We start from the raw sequence: 25,139 nt of genomic DNA, 5'->3' as shown, positions 1-25,139 counted from the left end.
ATATGGAAGGTGAATGAATTGTGAGCACGGAGCTGTGGTTTGCGCATAGTTGGAGGTGTGCCTTCTGCAGGTTTACCTTTAGCACAAATGTATATGCTTTCTGTAGTTCTTGCAACACATGGATGCTGAATACAATATACGGTACCTTAGGAGCAGTTTACCCACTGTCTATAATTTGGAGCTTGGATGCACTGAACATAGAAGTTGTCACTGATGCTCACACTGTTAATAATTTACGCAATTTTATGTGTTGGTGTTGTATGTAAGTTGCATGTAAAGCTAGAGAACTGTACTGTTAAGATTTTGTTTAATGTCATAGAGTAGCGCAACATCTTTATTATTATTATTATTATTATTTATTTGGCATCACCCATGTTCTTGTTGTCAGCAGCTGCCTTATATGTTTAATTTTGTTTGTGTTATGTCACTTTATTGCTATAGAGGATTTATAGTTTCTAGCCGACTCATAAGTTTTATCCGATCACTTGCGTTAGGGTAACGCAGGCGTTTTCACGTTGCATTTATTCTTAAAAAAAAAAAAAAAAAGCCACACATTATATCAATTCATATATATATCAATATGAAGTCAGGGATTTTTATCAGGGAGGACTTGAGGGATTTTGTTGGTTTCATTTAGTGTTGGAAGTTCAATTACAGACATCAGTCCCAGAGATGGTCTCTTTAGACGTATTGCACGACTAAAAGCTGGCTTTCTTGAATTCGAAGGTTTAGAGTCATCCTGACCTCCCTCTTTGCTACTACTAGACTCAGATTGTGGGGTTAAAGGTTTTTCCTCATTGCTGTCACTTGTCAACAGTCTAAGTTTTGTTTTAGCTCTTCCTGATTTTACAGGACAGTCACTTGGTCTTTTTGAAAGTGTACTGTTTGAAGACCCTGGACAGTCATCGAAGGTTGATTTCTTTACCCGAATTTGAGTGTTTGTAGATGGCCCACAAAACCTGATGGGCTTTATACTAGTTTTGGATGTTATGGCAGTGTCTTCTTTCTCTTCCGTGAAATTGATACATTTCCTGCAAGGCAATATACACATTTGTCATGATTTTTATTTGCAACATTCTTTATATGCACAGATAAAAATGAGATGACATCAAAAAGAAGCTCAAGGAAAAAATATGGAGGCTTCCAGAGCTGACCTATATTTAAAAGAGAAGTATGGAATTTAGGCTACAGTTCCACTATTGCGACCCCAAAGTGCGACTAAGTGCAGCTTTGATCCAACTTTACACTCTCTGGATCAAAGTCGCATCAAAGTAGTGCAGGAACCTTTTCAAAGTCACTACAACTTAAAGTCGCATTGATGGGAACAGGTGCCATTGAAATCGATGGGCTGTGACTTGTCGTGCGACTGTGTTCAAAGTTGCACTAGTGGACTCTCCCTCCCGATTGGCTGAGACATAGCAGCAGCACCATTGGCTGCTAATGGAGCTTTGAATGGATACATGGAGCTGCAGCTCGGCTCGGGTGCCCCCATGGCAAGCTGCTTGCTGTGGGCGCACTCAACAGGAGGGAGGCGCCAGAAGCTTCAGCAAGGAACCCAAGAGGAGGAGTATCCAGGCTACCACTGCACAGAGCAGGTAAGTAAAAAAAATGAGACTTTACAATTACTTTAAGCTAGCAAATGGCATAAAGAATGCAACATCCTTTACCTAGTCCTCACTGGTGTTATATATCCTGAATCGCCTTGTATTGATCGTTCTTCTAGGGTCCAGCACTCAATTAATTCTTGAGGGACCCTCCAGTAGCTGAATCCTGCAAGAAATCTACATGTGTTATATCATAGAACACACAAGAGCGAGATACAGTATAATGTGCAATGTGAAGGTTCCGACCACTGAAAAACGTCTCCGCACGCTTTACCTCTTCCTTCCCAGGTTTCAAAAGCATCCATCATGGCTTTCAGCTCAGATACACTGTAGTAGCTCAAAATGTACTGAATATTACCACCAGCTTCCCTGTCAGGGTAAACAGAGAACAGTTTATAGGTTATAGCTATGTGTCTTAAGTATTTACACACTGTTTTTTCTTACTATAGTCTTCATATAAAATTGAAATAAAGTAGGTGTCTCAGGAAAACTTTTTTTTTAAGTTTAGACCACTTTAGGACCAAACAGCTCAGTTAAAGTATATGTAAACCTAATCACTAAAATCCGATATAATCTTTGTAATCATGTAATTTGAAATTAAATTTTCCATTGTTTAAAATCTTTTGCTTTAAAATTAATACTTTGTACTTCTGCCGTGAATTCTTTGTATAGGCACTTCCTGCGTCAGTGCATTCTCCCTGCCTTCTAAGTGCTCTCCTGAGATGTTATGCTGTCACATGTGCTTCCAGTAGAGCCTACAAGTGGGCACAAATGGCACAGGAATGAACCACTGTATTCATCAGGACACCCTTCCTGAGAACGATGTGCTGCTGCTATAGCAAGTGCATGTAGACGGGAAATGGAGCTAGTGAAGATCGGCGGCACAGAGATATTCGGCTGCCCATTTCTCTGATGTTCACTAGGGGTGCTGAAATGAATCGATGCATCGGGATTCAGGTGTCCCCGATGCAACATCGATGCATACGGACTGGAAAATAGATTGCGGATGACGTCATAACTTGCCCCGCCCCTCCCAGGAAAGCACTCCGAGCATATTTTTAAAATGAATTATTTTTTTTTTTTTTTATAAATGCCGACTTACAGTGAATGATGTGCCCCGCTGTATGTGCTTTTTAAAAAAAATGTGTCACCTGATACCGAATTTCACAGTAAATGCATCCCGATCATGTGCCGTGCCGAGCCCGGCCTGCCTCCCTACTCTCACGTCTCTCGAGTCCTGACGTCAGCGAGGGAATTCTTAGCCCCTCTCTTCTGATATAACTATAGTCAGCTGGCGGGGCTGAGAATTCCTAGCTGACGTCAGGACTCAAGAATCGAGAGAGGCGGGAGGAGAGAGGCGGGCCGGGCATGGCATATGATTGGGATGTATTTACTGTGAAATGAGGTATGAAATTGAAGTGACACATTTTTTTAAAAAGCACATACTTTTTTTTTTAATAAATACAGCGGGGCACATCCTTCAATATAACAGTAAGTAGAGTACAAATGGGTTTGTACTCTACTTACACCTCATGCTGGCTGCGTTTGACGGGCACAGGTGGCTGCCTTTTAATAAAAAGACACTAGGCGGCCCAAGTGGAAGTGGAAGCTCATCAGTAATTGTGATGCATAGGGGAATCGAATTTAATCGTTGACCAGATAATCGGAATCGAATCGTGAGACCAGTGAAGACCTAATGTTCACTCTGTTCAAGACCTATGACTGCCTGAAGAATGTGCACATTTGACACTTCCAGTAATGTCAGATGCCTGCGTCCCCTGCTGTATGCTGTGGCATGTAGAGACATATGAGCCATCAAAAGGAACCACAGAGTACAAGGGAGAACACTCCTCCACGATCCCTAATCTCCTGATGTAAGGAGGCCAGTGCTCTGCATTTTTGATCCTTTTCTACCTCAGGGACAAAAGTTGTTTTTAAGGCACTTAAATATGAAAACAGTGCTTTAGCAAACTAAATACCATCAAGTTATGGATTACATTTGCTTTAAAAGCTTGTAGGACAAGTAACAGCATATGCAGTTTGAGCTTTTCTTGGGCAAATAGACCATGCTTAAATATAAGAGTATTTACAAAATTGCCACAGAAATTAGGGTGTCATCCAATGCTTGAAAAAAAAAAAAAAAAAAAAAAATAAAGATGGGATTGTCAGACTCTGTGGCACGTCCATATTCACTATGAATCTAGTTGGAATTGAGCCAGGTTGTGCTAGATGCTGGAAGACTGTGGAGCAGAAAGCATAGTCTATACAGAAATATGGGTCACTAATGTGATTTTTGTTGCCAAGGCTAGAAAGAGGGAAGGTATCTGGCTGAGGGATTGCTTAACCACTTGCCTACTGGGCTCTTTTGTCCCCTTCCTGCCCAGGACAATTTTCAGTGCTGTCGGGACTTTGACAATTGGGTGGTCATGCAGCACTGTACCCATATGACATTTATTTCACACAAGTAGAGCTTTTTTGGTGGTATTTAATCACCACTGTTTTTTTTTTCTTTTTTGCTAAACAAAAAAAGGCCAAAAATGAAAGAAAAAAAAAAAAGTTTTAGTTTGTTATAAAATTTTGCGGACAGGTAATTTTCCTCCTTCATTGATGTGCACTGATGAGCTTGCACTGATGGGCACTAATAGGCAGCACTGATGATCAGTGCAGATGTCCCCTTGCACAAGATGTGACAGCGTGAGGAAAGTACACCGATAACTGGCAAGTCTGTTTATATTGTGATTAGACACCGCTGATCACGTGGTAAAGAGCCACTGTGATTAGCTGTGTCCTAAGGACATGGCGATCACAAAGCACGCAGAGTGCACACCGCAATCATGGGAGGACGTCATACAATGCCCTCCCAGAACTGGCCAACTATGCTGTAGCTGACATTTTGTGGTCAGCAAGTGGTTAACGTGTACTTCTCCTTTAACCCTTGCATGGTTGTAAACCTCAGATATGAAAAATGAACAAAGCACATCCCTCTAAAGTGTGTACTAGACTGAATGCAAAGTACTGAAGCACTGAGTGTGGTTCTTCTGTGATCCCTCTGCTATCTGCATGAGTCGCTGAAAAGACTCTAAAGCCAACAACCTTAACCACCTGCTGCCCGCTGTATAGACAAAAGATGATGAGCAGGATCCCCTCTTGTTCTTGGCCTGACGTTACAAGATATCACCCAGTTTCAACGCAAACACGTACCCCTAGGGGTGCGCAGCAGTTGCTCTGTGTCCCTGGGACATGACGCAACCCCCATCTTGGGAAAGAGCAGATGAGCCATGTGATCAGCTGTGTCCGATCACAGCTGATCACATGTAAACAAGTGCCGGTAATCGGCTCTCCTCGCCTCACATTGACAGTACCACCCATCAGTGCAGCCTCATTAGTGCACATCAGTAAAGGAGAAAAATAATTTATTTACAAAATTTTCTGACAGAAACTGACTTTGTTTTTTTCTAAATTTACGGTCTTTTTTTTACCGCTTCCTGACCGCCTCACACTGATATATGTCGACAGAAGGGCACATACAGGCAGAATCACATACCTGTACGTTGCCCTTTAAGAGGCAGCGGGGGCGCGCACCCGCGGGAAGCTCCATAAGTCCGGAGGCGGGTCCCGCGGACTCTATCGCCACGGGGATACCCGTGATCGCCTCAGAGGAAGAACGGGGAAATGCTAAAGTAAACAAGCATCTCCCTGTTCTGCCTAGCAACAGTGACACTGATCTCTGCTCCCTGTGATTGGAGCAGAGATCAGTGATCTGTAAAACACACCCACACCCCCCACAGTTGGCAACACGCCCCTAGGACACACTTAACCCCTTCACTGCCAGTGTCATTTACACAGGAATCAGTGCATTTGTATAGCACTGATTGCTGTATAAATGACAATGGTCCCAAAAATGTGTCAGCCATAATGTCGCACGAAAAAAAAAAAAATTAAAAAAAAAAAAATCGCTGACCGCCATTTAAAAATAAAAAAAATGTATAAAAATGCCATAAAACTATCCCCTATTTTGTAAACACTATAACTTTTGCACAAATTAATCAATTATCGCTCATTGCAATTTTTTTACCAAAAATATGTAGAAGAATACATATTGGCCTAAACTGAGGGAAAAAAAATTGTTTTAAATATTTTTGGGGGATATTTATTATAGTAAAAATTTAAAAATATGCGGTTTTTTTTTTCAAAATTGTCACTTTTTTTTATAGCGCAAAAAATAAAAACCACGGGGGGTGATCAATACCACCATAAGGAAGCTGTATTTGTGGGGAAAAAAAGGACGTCAATTTTGTTTGGGAGCCACGTCGCATAACCGTGCAATTGTCAGTTAAAGCGGAGGTCCACCCTAAAATGGACCTCCGCTCATCGGAATCCCCCCCCTCCGGCGCCACAATCGGCACCTTTCAGGGGGGAGGGGGGTGCAGTTACCTGGATAATCCAGGTAACTGCACCCACTTCCGGGCTAGCTCTCTGCGGAAAGGGGCGTACGTTACGCCCCTTTCCGCAAGCGCCCGCCCCCTTCAGCAAGTGCCCCGCTGCCTGCTGGGAAACACACAGCTCCCAGAGGCAGCGGGGACCGTCCGGATTGCGCTGCGCGGCTCGCGCATGCGCAGTAGGGAACCGGGAAATGAAGCCGAAAGGCTCCATTTCCTGATTCCCATACCCAAGATGGCGGCGGCACGAGCGAGCGATCGGCTTCGGGTGCCGACATCGCGGGCGCGCTGGACAGGTAAGTGTCACTATTTAAAAGTCAGCAGCTGCAGTATTTGTAGCTGCTGGCTTTTAAAAAAAAAAAAAAAACGCGGAGTCCCGGTGGACTCCCGCTTTAAAGCAATGCAGTGCCGAATCGCAAAAAGTGCTCTGGTCAAGAAGGGGGTAAATTCTTCCGGGGCTGAAGTGGTTAAGTAAAAACTAAAAAAAAAAAAAAAAACAACAGTGATTAATTACCACCAAAAGAAAGCTCTATTTGTGGGGAAAAAAATGCTAAAAAATGAATTTGGGTATTTAGTGTTGCATGAACTCACAATTGTCATTTGAAGTGCGACAGCGCTGAAAGCTGAAAATTGGCCTAGGCAGGAAGGGGGTAAAAGTGCCCATTAGGACAGTGGTTAAGGGAGACAGCCTGCCCTGCCTCCATCACATGGCAGGTGACTCATAACCTCAGCTCTGTATGTTTTTTCTAGGTCAGTGTGTTTGGGTGTGGGTGCCCCCTCATTCCACTCAGCTATCAGATTTCAAAAGAGCTCTGCAGAGTGTGTGTGTGATCAGATCCCCATTCCCTGCCTGCTATGGCTGAGAGAAAAACTTGGGTCTGTGCTTTTAGAAAGTGCTACAGGGGAAATGGCTGCAGATAAACAGGTGCAACCTATGTAGGAGCATTTGTTTTTATCTCAGTTTATTACCTGAAACTATTCACTTCACTGAGTATATGTAAAGGTTTACAACCACTTTAATCACCTCAATACAGGGCACTTACACCACCCTTCCTCCCCAGACCATTTTTCAGCGCTATCACACTTTGAATGACAATAGTGTGGTCATGCTACACTGTAAGCATGTGGATTTTTTTTATCATTTTCACACAAATAGAGCTTTCTTTTGGTGGTATTTAATCACGTCTGGGGGTTTTTTTTCCTAAAAAGAAAAAAATTTATAAAATTTTGAAAAAAAAATAATTGTTTCTTAGTTTCTGTCAGTAAATTTTGTAAATAAGTATTTTTTCACCTTCACTGATGGGCACCCATGGGCATTAGAATGCTGCATTTATGGGCACCCATGGGCACAGATAGGCGCCACTGATGGGCAGTGATGGACATTGATGTGCAGCACTGACTGGCATCACTTGTGGAAGATTGCTGGCAGTGGTGTGCACACATTTCTGGCACTGGTGGGCACTCAATTGTAATCAGTGCCCCGATTACATCCCTAGATGTCCTCGGTGAGGAGATGCTGCTGATCGGCTCTCCTCATACTCTGTCAGCGTGCGAGGATGCCGATTACATCTGTGTTTACATGTGACCATCTGTGATTGGATACAGCCAATCGCATGGTTAAAGAGCCAATCGCATGGTTAAAGAGCCAATCACATGGTTAAAGAGCTTTACAAAGATTGGGGTTGTGCCATGTCCTATCAACATGGTGTGGGATGCCATTCTGGAGCGAAGTCACAAGACATCCACCCAGAATGAGAGCCGCACCACCCCCCTGCTGTCATTTGACAGTGGGCAGGCGGCAAGTGGTTAAAATGCTAATTTAAAGTCTGAGAATTAGTGAAAGCAGAGACCCTGGAGAATAAAAAATGGTTGCATTTTCTTACTTTCTACTACAGTGCATCCGGAAAGTATTCACAGCGCTTTACGTTTTCCACATTTTGTTATGTTACAGCCTTATTCCAAAATGATTTAAATTCATTATTTTCCTCAAAATTCTACAAAACAACAATACCCCATAATGACAACATGAAAGAAGTTTGTTTGAAACCTTTGCAATTTTTTTTTTTTTTTTTTTAATTTTTAATAAAAGGAAAGAACAAAAATCACACATACATACAGTGCTGTGAAAAAAGTGGGGTTTTTTTTGCATATTTCTCACACGAAAATGATTTAGATCAAACTAATTTTAATATTACACAAAGATAACCCGAGTAAATCCAAGATGCAGTTTTTAAATTATTATTTCATTTATTAGAGGAAAAAAAGCTGTTCAAACCCGCCTGGCCCTATGTGAAAAAGTTGCCCCCACCCATGCTGAATCATAAATGAACGGTGATTAAACACAATTTTTTGGAAAGCCGAGTTAAATTTCACTTGCCACACCCAGGCCTGATTACTGCCAGGCCTGTTGAATCAAGAAATCACATAATAGAAGCTGTCTGACAAAGTGAATCATGTTAACAGATCACAAATAGCCACACATCATGCCACAATCTAAAAAAATAAAATAAAAATAAATCAAGAACAGATAAAGTAATGTACACGTATCAGTCTAGAAAATGGGTTCAAAGCCATTTCAAAGGCTTTTGAAGTCAAGTGAACCACGGGGAGAGCTATTATCCACAAGTGGCGAAAACTTGGAACCTGGAACTTGGTGAACCTTCCCAGGAGTGGCCGGCCTACAAAAATTACTCTAAGAGCATGACGACAACTAATCCAGGAGGTCATAAAAGAACCCAGAACAACATCTAAAAGAACTGCAGGCCTCACTTGCCTCAAGTAAGATCAGTGTTCATGATTCAACAATAAGAAAGAGACTGGCATCCATGGGAAAGTTACAAGGCCAAAGCCACTGCTGACCAGAAAACACAAAAGTTCATCTCACATTTACGGAAAAACATATTGATTATACCCAAGACTTTTAGGCAAATATTCTGTGGACTGATGAGACAAAAATGTAACTTTTTTTGGAAGGTGTGCGTCCCGTTACATCTGTCATAAAACGAATACAGCATTTCATAACAAGAACATCATACCAACAGTCAGACATGGTGGTGGTAGCGTGATGGTCTGGGGCTGCTTTGTATCTTCAGGACCTAGGCGACTTTACCATAATTGATGGAACCATGAATTCTGAGCTCTACCAGAAAATCCTAAAGGAGAATGTCCAGTTTTCAGTTTGTGACCTCAAGCTCACGTGCACTTGGGTTATGCAGCAGGACAATTATCCGAAACACAACAGCAAGTCCACCTCCAAAAGCAAAATTTAGGTTTTGGATTGGCCTAGTCAAAGCCCAGACTTAAATCCAATTAAGATGCTGTATCATGACCTTAAACAGGCCGTTCATGCTGGAAAACCCTCCAATGTGGCAGAGTTAAAACAATTCTGCAAAGAAGACTGGGCCAAAATTGCTCCACAGCAAAGTGAAAGACTCATTGCCAGTTATTGCAAACGCTTGATTGCAGTTGGCCACCCGCCAAGGGTGGCACAACCAGTTATTAGGTTTAGAGGGCAATTACTTTTCACAGCACTGTAAGTATTCACAGCCTTTGCATTGACCCTCAAAATTGAGCTCTAGTGTATCCCGTTTCCACCGATCATCCTTGAGACGATTCTACAACTTGGAGTCCACCTGTGGTAAATTCAGTTGATTGGACATGATTTGGAAAGGCACACACCTGTCTATAAAAAGGTCCCAAAATTAACAGTGCATGTCAGAGCACAAACCAAGCCATGAAGTCCAGAGAATTATCTGTAGACCTCCAAGACAGGATTGTATTGAGGCACAGATTTGGGGAAGGGTACAGGAACAATTCTGCAGCATTGAATGTCCCAATGACACAGTGGCATCCGTCATCCTTAAATAAAAAGTTTGGAACCACCAGGACTATTCCTAGAGCAGGCCGCCTGGCCAAACTGAGGGATCAGGGGAAAAGGGCCTTAGTCAGGGAGGTGACCAAAAAGCAATGGTCACTCTGACAGAGCTAAAGCATTTCTCTGTGGAGAGAGGGGGACCTTCCAGAACAACCATCTCTGCAGCACTCCACCAATCAGGCCTGTATGGTAGAGTGGCCAGACAGAAGCCACTCCTCAGTAAAAGGCACATGACGGCCCACCTGGGGTTTGCCAAAATGGCACCTGAAAGACTCTCGGACCATAAGAAACAAAATTCTGGTCTGACGAAACAAAGATTGAACTCTTTGGCCTGAGTCGTCATGTCTGGAGGAAATCAGGCACTGCTCATCACCTGGCCAATACCATCATCCTGTGGGGATGTTTTTCAGCAACAGAAAATGGGAGACTAGTCAGGACTGAGGGAAAGATGAATGCAGCAATATATAGCTCTGGAGCGTTCTGGACCTGACTGAGGCAAAAGTTCATCTTCCAACAGGGCAACGACCCTAAGCACACAGCCAACATAACAAAGGAGTGGCTACGGGATAACTGTAAATGTCCTTGAGTGGCTAAGTCAGAGCCCAGACTTGAACCCAATTGAACATCTCTGGAGAGATCTGAAAATGGCTGTGCGCCGATGCTCCCCATTCAACCTGATAGAGCTTGATAGGCCCTGCTAAGAAGAATGGGAGAAACTGCCCAAAAAATTGAAAATTGTATCAAATATTTACAATAATTTTCCCTTCCTGACGCCAGACATGGCCGCATACATATGATACATAATGAGCTTTTGAGAGGGAGGGTTTAATGCTACAAACTTAGTCTTTATTTGGTAATACATATAAAAACTTGGTGCTGGATCCACCCAGTAGTGTTTTAAGAACATATGATGTGATGACCAGGTAGCCTCTTTACAGACTGTCTGCAGAGACAATCCTGCCCGTACCGCCCAAGAAGATGACATCACCCTGGTTGAGTGATGAGCTCTAACCACCTCTGGAGGATCCTTCCCAGCTCCATATGCCCGGTGAATATTTTTTACTATCTAGGTGGTTCTGGCTGAGGCCTCTCTCTTTAAATTTTCATGATGAAAAAGTCTGTCAGAACTTCTGAATGTAGAAGTAGCCTGGAGATAGGCTTTGAGGACTTTTGGAATGTCCAACTCGTGCAGATCAGCATCTGATCCCGCTGGGAAGGCTGGAAGCACCTATTCACCGGAGAGATGAAATACTAATGCCACTTTTGGGACAAAATGATCCAACGGTCTCAGCACAACCCTGTCTGGAAAGAACATGGAATAAGGTTCTGCCGCCCCCAATTCTTGGAGTTCTGACACCCTTCTCCCTGAAGTTATGGCCAATAGGAAAGCCGTTTTTAAGGCGATATCCCATAATGAACAGACTTCTGTGAGAGTACGAGGAGGGTTTGCTAGGAAATTGAGGACTACTGCCAAGTCCCCTTGAGGGAACCCATTTCTCTTGGGAGGATGTAGTCTAAGTACCACTCTTATATAGTGCTCCACCAGCAGGTTTGCTGCCCATTTCTTTTGGGTAAAAGCCAAGATGACTAAAATTTACACCTTAAGCAAAATGAGCCCCAAATCCAATCCAGATTACAGGAAAGACTGGATTTGAGATACATTTGGGTCACTAGGGTCAAACTGACTTCCAACTGCAAAGCTTGTGAACCTATTCCATATTCTGGAGTAGAGGGCATTGGTTGACCCCTTTCTGGAAACGCTGTAAAGTTCTAATACCCTCTGGAGAACATCCCAACTCTTGTAACCCCTGCTTTACAATCTCCAGACCACTAAGTTCAGTCATGGTGGTTGCAGATGTAGGGTATTTCCTTCAGACAGGAGATGAGGAATCACTGGCAGTGATTGATGTGCACACGCTGAGATCCACTGCCAGAGAGACCCCCATGGTCTGAGGTCAGTAAGGAGAAACTAATGACTGTCAAAAATCTCCTCAGGAATTTCAGGATTAAAGAAATTGGAGGGAAGGCACAGGCCAGTTGCCCAACCCAAGGATGGGTAAAGGCATCTGTCCCCTCCACTAATGGATGAGGGTAGCATGAGAGGAACTGGCTCACCTTGCAGATGGTTGATGAGACAAAAATATCCATCTTGCGGACAACCCCACTCGTGGATGATCTGTTTGAACACGTCGGCATTAAGGGATCATTCATTGGGGTCCATGAATTGTCTGGATAGGTGATCTGCTTCCAAGTTCTGACAGCCTAGAAGATATACCCTTAAATCTGGGAGATATTGTTGTGCCAATGTAATGATTGGTCCCACCTCTCTCAGGAGGGATTGGCTGTGCTCCCTGCCTTGTCGCTGTATGTAGGACACTGCTGCCGTGTTGTCCAGATGGAGCAGGACTGGGCAACCCTGTATGTGAGGCAGCAAGGTGGCCAACACCATGAACGCTGCTTGAAGTTCCAGAGTATTGGAAACTAGGCCCTGAGTGGGAAATTCCCCTCTGCCCTGGATCTTGAGTTGTTCGCAGGTGGGCCCCACCTTACTGTGCTGTACGTGTTGATCTTTTGAGGAAAAAAAGGAGAATGGGGGAGGAAGCTCTCAGTCAGACTTTTATAGAGCTAAACAGGTCCTGTGGGTGAATATAGGGGTGGAGCTATATCATATGTATGCTGCCATGTCTGGTGTCAGGAAATAGGTGTTCCAAGCTTTTAGCGTCATACTCATAAAACTTGAGGCTGTAATTGGTGCAAAAGGTGCATCAAAGTATTGAGCTGTGTTATTTTTTAATAAATTCGTAAAGATTTCAAATCATACTTTTTTCACATTGTCATTATGAGGTATTGTTTGTAGAATTTTAAGGAAAATAAAAAAATTTAATCCATTTTGTAATAAAGCTGTAACATAAAATGTGGAAAAAGTGAAGCGCTGTGAATATTTTCCGGGTGCACTGTGATATTAGTGCAACTGTTTATCAAACTCATATTTTCAATCAAAAATACACCATTTTTTTGTAACCAATTTAACCATTTTCTATTATTTGGTAAAATATAAAACAGTTTGCATCAAGTAAATAGATATTCAACACGGCAAGCCCTAAAGCCTGTGTCATGCTGACAAACTTTGGTACCTAAAGTGCTGTCCATAGGCAACACTTTAAAAGTCTTTGCAGGTTATCAGTTTAGAGTTAACCATGAATACTGGCCATAGAATTAATATTGTCACTCCAGTTTACCTAATTTGTGTAGATGCATATTTCTGGCATTTTTGTTTATAATTGTCTTGTATTTTTTTACTTGTTTTTATCATTGTCATATAGGAGGCTGATAACACGCTATATGACAGGTCCATTTTAAGGCGATATTAGGGGTCTATTAGACTCCCAATGTAAGCTCTGGACCCCACTGAAGCTGATCAAACAAGGATCGTACATGATCAACTTCTTCCCTGGCCAAAGTAGCAGGGGAATGACAGAGCTGAAACTGGAAGTGGCAAAATTCTTTGTTCATGTGCTGTAGGGACAATCTGTGAATAAATGTTCACTGATCTCCTCCCCCACCGACATCTGCCATGCCCAAGATTTGGGTAGAGCTGTCTTCAATGATCCTGCTTATTTGATATCCTCTCTGCACTCTAATCTCTGTATATGTATACATTTTGCTACATATAGGCCCCAAATAAAAGCTGCCAAGCAAAAAGCCCCTTTCACACTGGCTGTATCCGGTTTGCTCAGCAGGGGATATGTCCGCAGAGTGGCCGGATGACAGGTCCGTGTCTGCTCTTCTTATGCAGAGTGGACACAGACACAGCCTGTTCTGCAGGAAGTGGAATGTAAACGGACTAGCTGAACCTGAATGCCTTCCAATCCATTCCAGCCAGACAGAGGGGAATGGATCCCCTTCCGTTTGTTTTTTGCCAGATCGGATCAGAGGTAGCCAGGTGCCAACTGCCCAGAGAGAATGGAGGGTCTTGTCTGGTCCGCCTGAAAGGCATCTTACTGCAAAAAGGCATAATATTAAAACCTCTGCTGTCATAGTGTTACCTTTTGTACATATGTTTATGATTGATTCGTTTCCCCAGTTGATTCCGCAGAGCTGAATCTCCATCTTCTCTGGTTGCATAGATGCCAATGATCCTACTTTCACAGCTGGAGCCACACGTGTGTAAGTAATGTAGCACCCACACCGTAGGCTTTGTGCATATAAGGCCATAAGAATCACAGAAATCAAACAAAACCTAAAAGAAGCATTGAAAGGTAAGAAAGTAAACCCAAAATTCACCTTTTTCACATTCCTTCCTGTAACATATTTGTTGTGTATTTATTTCATCAGTTGTAATTTCCATTTTCCACTTTGCATACTTACCTTTGTTGCACCTTTAAAGGGGTTGTAAAGGTTAGTTTTTTATTTTCTAAATAGGTTCCTTTAAGCTAGTGCATTGTTGGTTCACTTACTTTTTCCTTTGATTCCCCTTCTAAAATGTTTTTTTTCTTTGTCTGAATTTCTCACTTCCTGTTCATCCTCAGTAAGTTGTTCTGGCTGACTAAACACCACTCGGATGATGGTGTGAAGTTTACTGGAGGAGAAACAGGAAGTGAGAAATTCAGACAAAGAAAAAAAACATTTAGAAGGGAAATCGAAGGAAAAGGTATGTGAACCAACAATGCACTAGCTTAAAGGAACCTATTTAGAAAATAAAAAACAAAGCTTTACAATCCCTTTAAAGTTTCCTCTCAATAATTCCTGGTGCAGCAATTATTTTTGTACACATAGAAACCAAAATGTACAAAAACTGGAGATCATGATCATAACAGTTAAAGAGGAAGTAAACCCTGTTGGGTTTTACTTCCTCTTTGTTTTCCTGCAAAATCGCATAGTAGCCCATTATGTGTCACTTACCTGACACAGGAGCCAGCGATGTCACCGCTGTCCCCTCTTCCACAAAGCGTCCTTGTTCCTTCCGGGTATCGCGGCTCCAGCGCTGAGATTGGCCGGAGCCATGATGATGCCACTCCCACGCATTCAGGTGGGAGCCGCCACTAATGGCACGATCGCCGTTAGCAGCGGCACGCTCAGTGCGCCTGTAGGTTTAGGAGATATTTTTCTTGCACCTACAGGTAAGCCTTAATCTAGGCTTACCTGTAGGTAAAAGTGGTTGTAATGGGTTTAAAACCACTTTTTTTCCCCCACAAATAGAGCTTTCATTTGGCGTTATTTGATCACCTCTGCGGTTTTTATTTTTTGTTACAATTTTTTTTTTTAAAAGACCGAATTAAAATATATATTTTTTTTTATATTTTGTTAAATAATTTTGCAAACAGGTAATTTTTCTCCTTCATTAATGTACGCTGATGAGGCTGCACTGATGGGCACCGATGGGTGGCACTGATAGCTGGCAGTGATGGGCACTACTGGTGGACATTCATAGGTGGCACTTGTGGGCATTGATAGGTGGCAGTGGTGGGTACTGTGGGCAATGGCAGGTGGCACAGAGGAGGAGGCAGATGTGCCTCCTTCCTCTTCGGGACCGATGTCCCTTGAGCATAAGCGCTGTCAGCGAGAAGAGGAAAAAAAAGCCGATCACCGAGTTTTTGTTTACACACATGATCATCTGTCATTGGCTGACAGCTGATCACGTGGTAAGGGGCCAGGATCGGCCCCTTGCTCGGATCGGTGATCACCCGAGTCTCTGTGACTCTGTGATCACAGCGCGTGGGGAGCGCGCAAAGGGGAGAAGACATCCTATGATGGCCTCCTGGAAATTCAGGTCCGTGCCGTGGCCGTCATTCGGCTATAGCGCGGCCCTCAAGTGGTTAATGGGCACAGGTCGCTGCGTTTGATGGGCACAGGTCGCTGCGTTTGACAGGGAAGGTTCAGACGGGCTGTTCTGTGCAGCAGATCTCATCTGGTCCCTGGTCAGCAGTGCTTCCTTGAGGGCCCAGGATTGGGGTGGGCCAAGCCACTCTTGGTGTCATAATTCCACCGCACTGCAGCATTCCGTTATCAGTTATTCCAAAACCATCCACCAGGACAGTTGATTGGAGGATGATACGGGTAAAACCTGATTATTACCTGATAACTTATTTTCCAGGAATCCTCCAGGATGGTGGATTTTTTTTTTTTTTTTTGGGGGGGGCTTATTCACATCAGTGAGCCACTCTAAACACACATGTGCTTCTGTGTACTCAGACATAATCCTGGCACATTGCACAGTTCACTTTATTTTTCACAGAATCAAAATTAAAATGCTACAGTTCTAATCACCACAGTGGCATTGTGAACAGGTGAAAAAGGAATCAGGTAGAATTGGCGTTATACCTTTAAATTAATATATTTATTGCCACTAATCCTCAACTTGTTAGCGCTATAAAATTGCTATCGTTGTTATACAAATTGTTAAGATATTAGTGTCCATACCCTTTTGCAGGGACCTCCTGCTGAAAAAAAATATATATATGTATATATAATAGCCCCGAATCGGTGTTTGGAAAAAAGTGAAATTACATATAAAATTGTGATACTACTGAAAAATTCTTAAATGTCTTAAGATGTTTTGAGGTACGAGCTGCCTCTACTTGGTATACCCCCCCGAAAACGGGTGGGGCTTATTAGCATGTGAAAAAAAGTCAGGTAGAATTGGCGCCCTTAAATAAAATGTGTGTCTTTAAAAAAAGGTTTATTGAAAACAGAAAACTACTCACATCGCCAAGCATGGCTATAGAGAAGTGACCTCTTTTGAATACACCGCAGCAGCTGGCAGTGTGAGGATTTCTTATAGTGAATCTTGCTCTGATAAGATGTGAGTAGTTTTATGTTTTCAATAAACCTTTTTTAAAGACATACTACACTATGGATTCTCCTCCTTTTTACATGTAACATTTATATGAGAATCTAAACTGTGGATGGATGAATAACCAAATTCCCAGGGAGATGCCAGAGAGTGACACAGGGGCTATACACTGTGAAGGAGGTTTTCCCCCAGTAGGGGTAAAGATCTGGTGAGCACAATATAATTCATTTTCACCAAAGCGCACCGGGAATTTTCTTTGGATATTTGCACGAGGCACCATTTGGATTATGAACTGTTCAATATATTACAAAGGACTTGTCAGCATTTTATGTTTATAGGATAATATTGCATTTATTTATTTATTTCAGTATTTTTCACTAGGTTTATATCACCAATTTTTTTTTTCTTGCTTCACAACCTTTATTTGTATGGATTTATAACTGCACAAGAAATAGAGCGCACACCAGCCCTAGTGCATTAACGTTTATTTAACTCAGTAAAAGATTAAAAAAGCCAGGTATATCACTCACAAACATCCGTTGAGTAGTAGCATTGACATTTACAGCCTCCACTGTTGCCTCCTTCCCCGATTTTAGGCTCCCTGCAGTAGCTGACACTGCGGATGGTTAAGTACTTAGTTCGCTTGCTGGCTGCAGGTACACTTTCTCTCCACGCCTCACAAGCACGGACCTGCCGGCTATGGATGACGTCACTCACAACGGGGGGCGGATCTATCAACGTGTGTGCTGGCTCTGACTAACTGTTCCCAAGACAACATGTTTCGGAGGCGTGGCCTCCTTCTTCAGGTGACGCCCTAGTGAATGCTTACAATATAAATACGCTGACACCCTCCCCGCCCTCCCTGCTAGTGCCAATCACAGGGAGTTAGGCTCCCTGTGATTGCCACTAGCAGGGAGGGCGGGGAGGGTGTCAGCGTATTTATATTGTAAGCATTCACTAGGGCGTCACCTGAAGAAGGAGGCCACGCCTCCGAAACATGTTGTCTTGGGAACAGTTAGTCAGAGCCAGCACACACGTTGATAGATCCGCCCCCCGTTGTGAGTGACGTCATCCATAGCCGGCAGGTCCGTGCTTGTGAGGCGTGGAGAGAAAGTGTACCTGCAGCCAGCAAGCGAACTAAGTACTTAACCATCCGCAGTGTCAGCTACTGCAGGGAGCCTAAAATCGGGGAAGGAGGCAACAGTGGAGGCTGTAAATGTCAATGCTACTACTCAACGGATGTTTGTGAGTGATATACCTGGCTTTTTTAATCTTTTACTGAGTTAAATAAACGTTAATGCACTAGGGCTGGTGTGCGCTCTATTTCTTGTGCTTTTTTAGGTTTGTCTGCCACCCAGTGGACTTTAATAGGAGCAGCAACACCCAGAGTGGATGTAACAAGCAATATATATTGTGTAGAGGTAGTCTAGAGGAACTGGATAGGATGTGACAGCGCCGTGCTTGATATATTTGTTTCCTGTTGTACATGGATTTATAACTGTTTAACCAATTGCATGGATTAGGAATAATTTTATTGAGTTCCACATATTGACACACATTTTATTTAAGGGTATAGCGCCAATTCTACCTGACTTTTTTTTCACATTGTGAACAGGTGGTTGCTGTTGCAACCTGCTTTACTGCAGTACTTTTGTTCAGCAAACACCAAAGCAACACTGCCACTTAGATGGATAGAATTTCAAGCAAACATTCTTAAGGCTCATGTGCACACAGGAATTGATTTACTAAAACTGGAGGGTGCAAAATCTGGTGCAGCAGTGCATGGTAGAAAATCAGCTTTTAAATTCAGCTTGTTCAATTAAGCTTTGACAATAAAACATGGAAGCCAATTGGTTTCTATCCAGAGCTGCACCAGATTTTGCACGCTCCAGTTAATGTAAATCAACCCCACAAACTAAGCTGACCTCCGGTTGCAGTCGGTCAAAACGTTCCTATCTTGAACCAGATTCTTCCTCTTTCATGAGAGGAAGGTTGAACCTCCCCTAATCGCAGCAGCTTCTAAACGCTTGTGAAAGCCTGTGTGTACATGGACACATAGGCTTTTATGGAGTTGAGTTTAGAAGCAGTGTACATGAGCCCAAGTGAAATGCTTAGAAAAACGTGTACAATAGTTCTCAGAACATTCAAACGTGGTTCAAAAGACTGCATGGATGGACTTTCCAAACGAAAATCATATACACTGTTATGCTGCGTACACACGATTGGAATTCTCGTTGGAAAAAGCTCTGATGGTTTTCCTGACGGAAATCGGCTCAAGCTGTCTTGCCTACACACGGTCACATCAAATTCCAATCATTTATAACGCGGTGACGTACAACACGTACGACATGACTAGAAAAAGGAAGTTCAATAGCCAGTAGCCAATAGCTTCTGTCTCGTAGTTGAATCTGAGCATGCGTGATTTTTGGCGTGTCGGAACTGCATACACACGATCGGAATTACCGATAGAAAGTTTTTCCGTCGGGAAAATTGAGAACATGCTATCAATTTTTGGCTGGCGGAAATTCGGACAGCTAAATTCCGATGGAGCATACACACGGTCGCATTTTCTGATGAAAAGCTCTCATCGGTCTTTTTCTGGCCGGAATTCCGATCGTGTGTACATTCATTCTTTCAGGAAACATTTTCCCCTCACTGTGGTCAAAAGCAAATGTTGACTTGACCCACTAATGATTCTTTTCCTAAGAAATTGCTTGAAATTCTACTCATCTATGGCCAGCTAAGTCATAGAGCCTGCACATTGAGGAAAACGGTTTTATGTGGTTGGCAGATTAACACCCTGTATGTGCTAGGAGGAGGAAGGGCACAATTCCTGCCTCTTGCTTGTCACAGTTGCACATAGTTTCATCCTGTGGACAAGCTTTCTAACATATTTCATTAAAGTAATGCAGAACAAACGTTCAAAGTAAAAACAAAAAGCTTAACGGAGGTTCAAACCATCCCCACCCTACCTAAAACCTGAAGTTCCACTTTAAATACTGTAGGCTATACAGCTGAAGGTTTTACCATTTTAGCAGATGCACCAACACAAATGAAAGGATGGAATTACGCACCTTTTTAAGTTCCAAATTTGAGTCAGAAGAATGAGTCTCCATTTCATTGGCCAAATGTTCAGTAAGACTGTATGGGAAAGGAATTCCAAAGTAATCTGCCTCCTCTTGTAGAGCAATTCTGGTTTGTTCATCACTGGGGATTCGTATTTCCCCATGTAAGTAGTCTAGGATGTATCTAAACAGGTCACCATTTCTATCAATAAGGCAAAAACCTACAGTCAAGGGGAAGACAATTAATCTTTACCTAAAATACTTCCAACACTAAAAAAGCAAATATTTACATAATTCAAACAATCCTGAAATACACAATATACAAAAATTCTGCTCGTATATGACCAATAACCTTGCAGCTGCAATAAGCCTAGGGATGCATGTATGAAATATTTGCAAGCAATTTTTGCTGTAAAAACGACATTACTTCTGTGCAAATACGGGTGAAATGTAATGTTGCTAGGCTATTTTCTCTCCAGGTGGAATGTTATTCAGTCATACAGAATCAGGTGAAGTGGAAAGTGAACCAGGAAATACTGCCTTATTGACCACAGCTTCATATATTGACCATATATGGCATTTGCCCCACCATTCTTTTTTTTAATGAATGAATATACCGTATATACTCGAGTATAAGCCGAGATTTTCAGCCTCTTTTTTGAGGCTGAAAGTGCCCCCCTCGGCTTATACTCGAGTCATCGCTGTCTGCCCGCTCGATCAGCGTGTCGAGCAGACAGACAGCGGCCATTCTATCATTCAAAAGCCGCGCCTCCGGCTCCGCCTTCGCCTGTGATAGGCGGAACACTGAATTTCCCAGCAGCCTGTGTTCCGCCTATCACGGGCATCCGCTCATCCTCGTACTACGGACGAGGATGATACGACGTCCGTGATAGGCGGAACACAGGCTGCTGGGAAATTCAGTGTTCCGCCTATCACAGGCGAAGGAGGAGGCGCGGCTTTTGAATTTTACAATGGCCGCCGACGAAGAGGGCACGGGACGGAGGCAAGGCAAGGCACGGCACGGGACGGGACGGGACGGGACGAAGGCAAGGCACGACACGGGACGGAGGCTCGGGACAAAGGCTCGGGACACAGGTAGGCTGGACACACACACACACACACACACACACACACACACACACACGGATGGAGACACACACACACGGATGGATGGATGGAGACACACACACACACAGGGATGGATGGATGGATGGATGGAGACACACACACACAGGGATGGATGGATGGATGGATGGAGACACACACACACAGGGATGGATGGATGGATGGATGGAGACACACACACACAGGGATGGATGGATGGATGGACACACACACACACAGGGATGGATGGACGGACACACAGGGATGGACGGACACACAGGGATGGACGGACACACAGGGATGGACGGACACACACACAGGGATGGACAGGCATGTCTCACCCTCGGCTTATACACGAGTCAATAAGTTTGCCAGTTTTTTTGGGGGTAAATTGGGGGCCTCGGCTTATATTCGGGTCGGCCTATACTCGAGTATATACGGTATTCGATTTTGCTCCTATTCGCACAGAATAAATGCACAATCATTTTACAGTACAAATAGTTCTGCAAATTTCATTACACCCTTAGGTTTTGAATTTTTCCAAGGACCTATTTAACCCTTTCGCTGCCATGCCTGTACATTGGGTGTCTCCTTAAAGAGAACCCGGGACCAAAAAAAATCATCATATAAGGGACTTTTACATACAAATTATTTTTTTATTTTTTTTAAACTGCAAAAAATTAAAAGTTACATTTAAGCACATAAAATCCCTCTCCCAAAAATGTTTGAGCCGCCCACCACATGCGCATGAACAAACGCATGGGTCTGGGACACCTACACATGAAAACGTTGATTTTCATACACGTTATCACCCTGCACACCGGACTGGGAGAAATATCCATAGCTTCAGAGAGCTAAACTGATGACCTATAGGGGGCTTTTATAGCATCGCCTATGGAAAATATAGTGTACTGAAGTTTGTCACCGTTCCACAGGCACATGCAAATTTAATGTTTGACATGCTGGGAATCCTAGTTCTTTTTATATTTTTTACCAAAAACATGGGTAATTTATTGTGTTTGTATGCCCTACGATTTGACGCGATTAGGGATCACGGGCAGAATCGCAACGATTCTGCCCACGATCCGGGACACCAAGATGTGAACGGAGCCCAAGGCGCTTTTAACCCCTGCTAGTAGTCAAAGAAAGGATTAAATGCGCCCATAAAAGCTCCGCTGCCGAAGCGCTTTAGTAGCGGTGCCCATTCATTTCAATGGGCAGGAGTGGTTTAGGAGCTGTGTGTACATGCTTCTCCACCTCCCCAAAGATGCTGCTTGCAGGACTTTTTTTTAACATCCTGCCAGCGCACAGATCCATTGTAAAAGCACTTAGGCTTTCACACTGGGGCTGCAGGGGAGGCATTTTGCAGGCGCTTTACAGGCGCTATTTTTAGCCCTTTCGTGCCTCCAGTGTGAAAGGGGTCTAAATGTCATCCATGTACAGCCTAAAATAATATGAACTCCACAGGAGCTAGAATATTGGACTTTCTTTGGATGGTGGCAGTGTTACTTGAATAATATTTGTTATTTCATTTACTTCTGCTAATTGTACTAACTTAAAAAAAAAATTACCAGAGTCATCACGATTTAAAGGAAAGCGGCCACTGAACATAGCTGCCAACATTGAATCTTTGAAGCGGCAGAGAGATTGTCGTCTAGCGGTGAACAAGCAGCCCCCCACATTAAGACGAAGCAGATCAGACGCGTCCTCTGCGGATTGTTCGCCCATTGTTGTATCTTTAAAAAGCAAAAAGTAAACAATCAATCAAAAGAAAACTACTGAATTTCTTCTTTTTTTTTATCAGATCTAGAACATTCAAACAAAAGTGGGGAGTCAGATAGCTCCTCGTGTGGAGAGCTTGAATCTGAGACCAGAACATGAAAAGAGAAAGGGAAAAACACTCTGGGGTTGATTTACTAAAACTGAATGGTGCAAAATCTGTTGCAGCTCTGCATAGAAATCATCTTCCAGGTTTGTCAGATTTTAATTGAACAAGTTGAAGAAGCCGATTGGCTACAATGCACAGCGGCACCAGATTTTGCACTCTCCAGTTTTAGGAAATGAACCCCACTGAGCTATGTGTTGATGCCACAGCTAGGAAGGGGCTTGGGTGTGTTTGGACTGAACCTGCCATGAAGCTGACACTGCACACCGCCAATCATAGGCAGGGCGCTATGTGCAGCTGGAGGTCAGGAAATACCTAATCACAGGCAGTGAGACATTGTCCTGATGCGTGGCTGCAGAGATCAGGAAATGTCTCACTGCCTGTGATTAGCACAGCGCCGACTTCCAGGCGGGCTCTGCACGTGGCGTATGCGAACACACCTGAGCTCATCCTTAATAAGAAGTACAACCGAAGCTTGTTTGTCGGTACTTCATTGGATCACAGTTCATTCTGCACTCCTGTGACCTGTTCTCAGAAGACAGGGGGCTGAAGATGGCTGTCTGCTGATGTCATAGAGCCGGACCGGGTTCGGGAAAGATCATAACCATATGGTTGGAATCCACCCACATGCTGGGACCGGCAACTCCCAGCAAATCGCTAACAGCCTGTGCCGGCCTACCACAGCCCAGCGCTCCCGTGGGCACTGAAGGGGGGTGGGGTCACTGGTCATCAGGTCTCTGAGAACCAAGTGATCGGTATTGTTTGATCGCTCAGTTCTCAGTCTTACAGCCAGATGGGGACACATTCAACACCAACCTAGGTAAGTAGGATTCTTGGGGGGGGGGGGGGGACAACTCCCCTACGTCTCTTTTAAGAATTAGTAGCGCAGCCCTGCATCTACTATAAGGCGGCACATCTCAGTGGCTGCTGGCAGAGGACACAATTGTACACAGGAGCCCAGCTTAAGCATGGCATATTGTTCGCCGTGTTCCTTCCATTGATGAGGAATACAACCGCAAGGGTTTTATTCTTCCCTCATTTCCTGCCCGCGCATGACCGCTGAGTAAACGGTGGGGGAGCAGTAATAAGTGCTGCACATTCACACTCTTCATACCCGACTCTTCCTTCCCAGAATTCCGGAAGCCCCGAGTATACTTCTATCCCCTCACAGCATTGGCTGAGATCTCTGTACTCACTGCAGGAAGTAAGGCTGGTGGGCGGAGCCTGTACACTGCACAGCGTCCAACCGGAGCGTGCATACACCGCGGACTACAAGTCCCAGAATCCACCGCGCTCTGTTTAGCCAGCTACACTCGATCTGGTGTAACATGAAAATCAGCTCCCCATTAAATTCTGTACCCCATACCTACAGCAACTGCGCCATATGTGGGCTTCAGGTCATAGGGCACAGGGTACGTCATCAATCAGGGAAACAACCTGAGCTAGAGAGGAAGAATTTATCTCCCTGCATGCACCGAGGAGGAGGGTAGAGGATTTCAGAAGCACTCAGCCTTGTGATAGCTGACCAGAGAGACACAGACATGACTATTCATAGTGCTCATTCCTTAGCACGCATGGGGGAGGGGAGGTGGGGTAAGTGGCCTCACTAGGGTTGGTGTCACCTGGTGCTGAAAACATGGCGGCACCCCCCCCCCCTCCCAAACTATAGTCCACCCTCAGTATAGACCCCCTCTAAGTACAGACGCCTCTCCATCAGTATAGACACCCCCTCCCTCAGTACAGACCTCCTTAGTGCCCACCCCCCTTAAGTGCAGACCCCCCCTTTAGTGCAGACCCATCCTTCTTCGGTGCAGACTTCCCTTCTTCGGTGCAGGATCGCCTTCTTCGGTGCAGGATCGCCTTCTTCGGCGCAGGCTCCCTTCTTTGGTGCAGGCTTCCTTCTTCAGTGCAGACTCCCCTTCTTCGGTGCAGACTCCCTTCTTCAATACAGACTCCCGTCTTCAGTTCAGACCCCCCCTTCGGTGCAGACTCCCCTTCTTCGGTGCAGACTCCACTCCCTTTAGTGCAGACTCCCTTCTTCAATACAGACTCCCGTCTTCAGTTCAGACCCCCCCCTTCAGTACAGACCCCCTTCTTTGGTGCAGACCCCCTTCTTTGGTGCAGACCCCCTTCTTTGGTGCAGACCCCCTTCTTTGGTGCAGACCCCCTTCTTTGGTGCAGGCTCCCTTCTTTGGTGCAGACCCCCCTTCAGTGCAGACTCCCGTCTTCAGTTCAGACTCCCTTCTTCGTTGCAGAGCCACCATCTTCAGTGCAGACTTCCCCCTTAGGTGCAAACCCCCCTTCTTCGATGCAGACTCCCCTTCTTCGCTGCACACCCCCCTTCGGGGCAAACCCCCATCTTCGGTGCAGACTTC

General features: G+C 44.1%; 1 protein-coding gene across 1 annotated transcript; it reads right to left on the bottom strand.

The window, feature by feature from the left end:
- Nucleotides 1–290: 290 nt before the first annotated feature.
- Nucleotides 291–24,008, bottom strand: KCTD18 (potassium channel tetramerization domain containing 18). The gene is given in 8 exon segments (XM_077448646.1): nt 291–628; nt 631–1,031; nt 1,668–1,770; nt 1,879–1,973; nt 13,964–14,157; nt 19,785–19,996; nt 22,451–22,615; nt 23,879–24,008. Coding segments are annotated over 7 exon segments (1,191 nt in total). The 5' UTR covers nt 22,608–22,615; nt 23,879–24,008; the 3' UTR covers nt 291–599.
- Between the last annotated feature and the right edge of the window lie 1,131 nt (nt 24,009–25,139).

Source organism: Lithobates pipiens, unplaced genomic scaffold (genome assembly GCF_037356315.1).
Source record: "Lithobates pipiens isolate NorthernLeopardFrog02 unplaced genomic scaffold, aLitPip1_a1.2 Scaffold_22, whole genome shotgun sequence".
Lineage (NCBI taxonomy): Eukaryota > Metazoa > Chordata > Amphibia > Anura > Ranidae > Lithobates > Lithobates pipiens.
Note: the sequence above shows the minus strand (reverse complement) of the source record. Positions and strands in the feature narration are given on the sequence as shown.